General features: G+C 38.2%; 1 protein-coding gene across 3 annotated transcripts; it reads right to left on the reverse strand.

The window, feature by feature from the left end:
• Window positions 1-201: 201 nt before the first annotated feature.
• LOC116267309 (chloroplast processing peptidase-like) lies at window positions 202-5218 on the reverse strand. 3 transcript variants are annotated; one of them, XM_031648987.2, is made up of 6 exons: window positions 4815-5217; window positions 2058-2126; window positions 1895-1963; window positions 1064-1150; window positions 657-724; window positions 202-483 (listed from the first exon to the last, which is right to left on the reverse strand). In XM_031648987.2, the coding sequence occupies exons 1-6, from the start codon at window positions 5079-5081 to the stop codon at window positions 405-407; spliced, it is 639 nt and encodes a 212-aa protein (XP_031504847.1). In that variant the 5' UTR covers window positions 5082-5217; the 3' UTR covers window positions 202-404. The 3 variants fall into 3 exon arrangements, 1 of the variants encoding a protein (XP_031504847.1); XR_004175567.2 differs by having other exon boundaries at window positions 413-483; window positions 828-1150; window positions 4815-5218; XR_004175569.2 differs by having other exon boundaries at window positions 415-483; window positions 909-1150; window positions 4815-5218.
• Window positions 5219-5455: the final 237 nt, after the last annotated feature.

The following is a 5455-nucleotide window of genomic DNA, read 5'->3' on the forward strand; positions in this document are numbered from 1 at the left end:
CCACTATTTCTTAGGAAAAGAGAGAAGAGCACTTTGAGCTGCCCATCTATCTGGCACCTTCTGATATACAGTTAAAGTAGTTAATCAAATCACTGCAGCTTTGAACAATTGCAACTTTTTCAATATTATAAAACGCCTTCAAATGAGCGTTGCTTTTTCCATTAGATCACCAAACAATGGATTAGGATAAACCACTAATAATGGAAGAGCAATCAGGAATCAATACCATATTCTAACAACAAACCCCTTAACAGCAATATTAGCAGGATAAAAGTCAAGCTTAAATCTTCCGAAAAGCAGAGCATAATGCAAATGCATTTGCCTCGTTAAGAAGATGCCAGGTTTTACACAATACACACATAATTGCGAGGAAAGTTTGAATGTTTCACAAACAGAAGGAAATGTCAGGAAACCTGCACAGGAGGTGACCGTGAACAGCCGATAACGTATCTCCCTATTATATTCTTTACGGGAAGAGGACCCCTGAAATGCCAAAATATCATAACAGAAGTCAATTCTTTAAAAATTTAGAGGAAAGATGTTACACAAAAACCGCCCACAAATAACCTTAACCCCATTACAACCCAGCAGAGCTGTAAGCTTTTATATCGCAAGTTTAAGAGTTTGCTTGTTACGAACTAAGAACATGCACTCACCAAACGTGCGAGTCACAACTGTTGTTTCGATTGTCACCCATCACAAAGACAAAGCCATCCGGGACATACTGCAACATAGGAAAGAAAAAAAAGAAAAAATAAATTGAATAGGATTGAAAAGGAAATTTTCATTATTACCTAGAAACGCAGAAATGCAAGAAGAAGACAGACCAAGCAGACCGTGTGCAGTCCAAGGCTCATGAAATCAGTGGAAATCATGTAGCGCTCAGATGTCAACAACATGGAGTTTACCAGGCTACTATTCTGAGCTGTCGCTGATCATCCAGTATCCATAGTATCAAAATCTTCATCCTGGAAATGCCAACTCACTATGTTGCTCGAAGCACACTTGCTGCTTGTAAATACTTGGTAGGGCAAAGAAATTCAGTAAGGATACTGGAACAGACGGTTGCATGCATCTCATATGATGGGCGTTCTGCAATAAAATTTTCCGATTGTACATTTCTATTTAATAGCAGCTTCCCCTGTTGAACCTACAACGGTGAAAAAAACAGCACCAGGACTTGAAATATAAGTTCCTGCCTACCAAAATTTTGATAATTCATGAAAATGCATAATGCCAATAAATTATACATAAGTGCTGCCCGTAGGATTCCATACAAGTTGATCCATATTCAAAGAATTTCAACAAAAAAGGTTTACTCTGAAAAGTGAAAACCTTGAAAGATAAAGTAGCGGTAGTTTTCAAAACTCCATCCCACGAACACATTGAAAGATAAACTACACATGCATACAGACACACAGAGACAAACACATATATGTATGTGTGAAAATTAAAAGGATAAACTTTACCTATTGGACTATCTAGATGGATACCAGACCTGCTTTTGAGTACACAAGAAAGAGAACTGAATCTATAAATAGATGCTATTAGATGACTGTCTCTTCCTGTTTGTAGGTCTGCCAGTATGCAATCCCAAATTCAGTTACGAATTTGGTGCTCCGATATACACTTAAGTTTTCAACAGATGAATAATAGAATGGAAAGCCCCACTCAACGCCTGCCCAGACAAAGTCCAATACTGGGTTTAGTGCTTGCTTTCAGCTTGTAACCTGGCTTTAGTATAGAATTGGGTTTTGCCTTTGCTTAGGTGAAAGACATGGTTTTGGAAAATGAGGTTTGCAAAAACGGGTTAAAATCCTTTTTTTTTTGGAAAAGCTTCATTTTTGTAAGAGAAGAGTGTCAAGTGTCAACATGGGGTTTGTGATTCACGCACCTCAATTAGATCCCCTGCCGTGGCTACAATTCTTTTAATAAAAACATCTCCCTTTTTGAACCCCAAATCCTGCAAATAGAAGAAAGAGCAGTAAATAGATTGATAAATTAGCAAACCTGAAAAAGGAAATATACAAAGACGACTTTCGGTATTAGAAAAAAACCTGCATGCGCTTTGGTGGTCTGAATAAGACAATATCATTGACCGCAGGACTTTTGAAGTAATAAGATACCTGGAAGATCCAAAATACAAAGTGTCATGAAAGCCTAAGAATCACGAGGCAACGACCGGGAGTCATACATCAGTCAAACCAGTAAAAATCATAGTTCTTTCTACTACTAGAAACAGATTATGAGCAGTAGTGGTAGAAGTTTTATAGAGTATGGATTTCTTTTTGGATGACAAAAAGGCAAAATGTGGTGATACTTCAAATTAGAAAAATATACACTTAACATACTCAGAAGAGAAAGATTTTTCAAAAAGAGGAACACGACATTATCTCAATAAAATTACAAAAATATTTTTTGGCCATACTTCAACATTATTGCAATATTTTCTCAATAAAAAGTCTTCTTATTTTTTGCAATATTTCCAAAATACCAGTGATAGTTGTGACAACTGATTCATACCATAGTTACAAATATTGTTATGGGTTTTAAATGGCAAGGTTTTTCTCGGGTATAATATGGTAAAGATTTTTTTTTCTGCAAAATCTTGGGAAAATCTCAGCATTTTTTTAAAAATAAAATCCCAAAAATAAAATGCAAAAAATATGAAATAAAAGCATAGTACTAGAAAATGTAAAAGAGGCCAAAAAACGTGTTCCTTTCATGTTCTTTTTGGAGTTCTTTTCCTTTTTGTTGTCTTTTTCAAAAAGAGGTCTTCTTTCAGTTTTATACGGTTGACCTATTATTGAAGTATAAAACATTTTTTTTTAAACGCTTTTCCGATGACTATGATTCTTATCAATATTTACCTCAATAATCAATCACTATATAGTCCAAAGAAATGTTTAGGCACCAAGGATGGTGACATACTGTGACAATGAGTACATACCATACCAACATTACCTCTGTATCAAACATTAGGTAGCCAAAATAAATGTTTAGTTAGCCTAGTTGCAAGTATAGCAACAAAGACTGCTTAGATGTCTATAACAGGGACATCTAAGCACCTTTTTCTGAAGTTAATTTTTCCTTAGTCATGCAGAATTTAATGACATATTTTTCTTCAACTCTAAGGGGGTGTTTTACTACTTCAAATTTGAAATCCATGGATCTGATGTCGCACTTCACTGATGTAGCAAAAGATCCGCAATAAATCCATAGTTCATCAAACTAAGGATCTTAGGTCAGGCCTAATATCCACACTTAAAATCCCTAGTTTAACTTTTTACATTGAGAAAAGGTCTGATTTAAGATGAGGGAGGAGGGTCAGTCTTAAATCCATAAATCTCAGATCCTAAGGATCTTAAATCAGGGATGATCAAACACCCCCTAAGAGAAATTGTGGGGATATTACTTCCTGGCTTCTTGTAGCTATTTGTAAATCAGCTATCAGTAAAATTACAAGGACGCTAGTCCAGGCAAGCCAGATCTTATAGGAACTCTTTCTTAGCCTAACAAATCTTGGCATGGCCTATCTCAATAAGAAACAAGATAGATGCACACGAATGGGTCAATGCAGGTTTCTGTTGTGGTTCACCCAAATATGTATATCGATGCAATAAGGCATAGTGGGTTGCTTTGAGCCCCAATAATATATCTAAACTTGCAAGGCCAGGGAAACATGGCATCTATGGTGCTGTAACAATTGATATCTCAATGAAAAACATCACACTTATAGATAAATGGATTGCCATGTAGCATACTGATGCAGCCAAATACATATCTTTTAGCGTTACGGGCATAAGCACTCAAATACTTTTCTGGCTTGTCTTTGGAGCCAAGAACATGCAACTACAATTGAATTATTAGCTGCTGCATGTTCTAGCTTCCAAATTGATTCATTTTTTTTTATAGAAAGAACAAACTACGCTGCGGACTTAAACTTACTAACATACCTCAGGTCATCCGATTTGCTGCACCCAGGTTAATATGTAGTTATCCAATTGAGCACAGACACACTGGTCAGTAAGCAGATAGCCCAAGTGCTTACAGTCTTCATAGCATGTTTGTGTTTTCTTAACAACTCCCAGTGAAAGGAACAACCCACCTTCCTGAGTTAGAACATGAAGGTTCTCTTTCGCTTGAAAGATGATCACTCTCCTCAAAATCAATGAGGACCAAGAATTCCATATAGCTTAACTAAGTTTGAACCACAAAGAAGGATTATCACTCTCCTCACATGATGCTCGATTTTAGCATTCACAAAATAAATCACAATGTTTCAAGTAAATACTATCTCATGGAGAATCATTAGCATATCAAAGCCATTGATGCTACTTTTCCTTGATACCATCAAAGTCATAATTTACCAATAACCACTATTATCCAAGATAGGCTGACATCACCATAAGCGAGATAAAAGGGCATGATGCTTACTTGCTTCCACATTTCTGTTCGCCACCGCAAAGCTAGAAACATGTTAAGCTCGTTTCAATGAATCAGTTCAACTCTAGTGCAAACAAGTTCTACCTTCGCATCACCAACAATAAAGACATGAAGTTTGTGCCACACGTGATGCAAATCAAATAAAACTCCCTCTAACTGGCGAAAACGCGAATGGAAAATGCGCTTCCACAAACACAATTATTGTGGGAACCGTAGGGACGATGAAACTCGTGATATTTTTATTTCAATCTCGTGATAAATAGCACGGGTTCCATCGATCAAAAGCAAAAACAGAGAGCGGGAAGCCAAAACCACAAGTATTAAGAAACAAAAAGACTCAGAAAAGAGACCTCACGGAGGGTACTTGCCTTCTCGGCGATGATCCGATCGCCTATCCTCAGAGTCGGGAACATGGAAAGAGAAGGAATGTGGCGGACCTCGACGAAGATCATGGACCAGAGGAGAAGGACCGTCATGAAGCGCTTGAATTCGAAACTTCTGGAGGCCTCTGGCTTCCTCTCCCCCGTGCCTCCCTCCAGGGTGAAGGAAGGGGATGATCCGAGGGACTCGTGGCACGGCATCCACCGCAGAGATTGCAGAGTCATGAAATCGGAAGCCATCTTGAGGACATTCATGGCGGAGGATAGAAGGAAAGAGAGGGGGAACTGGGGAGAGGCCTAGGGTTTATCATACCTCAGGAGGAAGGAGGGGAAGAAGGAAGGAAGGGGAGGAAGGGATCGTCAGTGCGCGGTCTGGCCCGCCATGGCCCTTCCTTGTCAAAGAAATTTAATTTGAAGAAAGAAGTTACGGAAATAGCCCTACGAGTGTACAGGGAAGCATGGGATTGTGAATCGGTCCGAGTCGATACACTTTAAAATCGGATCATGCAGCGGCTGCGTGACCAAGACGTACTAAGGTGAACCTCTCATTGGGCCATAAACCTTATATACTATAAGATTATTTTTTAAGCTTGTTTTTTATTACAAGAATATGTCACGACCGATTTAAT

This window comes from Nymphaea colorata, chromosome 13 (assembly GCF_008831285.2).
Source record: "Nymphaea colorata isolate Beijing-Zhang1983 chromosome 13, ASM883128v2, whole genome shotgun sequence".
NCBI classification, from domain to species: Eukaryota; Viridiplantae; Streptophyta; class Magnoliopsida; order Nymphaeales; family Nymphaeaceae; genus Nymphaea; species Nymphaea colorata.

Bases quoted from the DNA above. Each gene is read 5' to 3' on its own strand.
- LOC116267309 (XM_031648987.2), bottom strand. From the start codon at position 5,081: ATGAATGTCCTCAAGATGGCTTCCGATTTCATGACTCTGCAATCTCTG. The intron at 2,127-4,814 runs GCAAGTACCCTC...TGGATCTTCCAG, and splicing joins ATCGGATCATCGCCGAGAAG to GTATCTTATTACTTCAAAAG. The intron at 1,151-1,894 runs GTGCGTGAATCA...TCACCGTTGTAG, and splicing joins CGGCAGGGGATCTAATTGAG to GTTCAACAGGGGAAGCTGCT.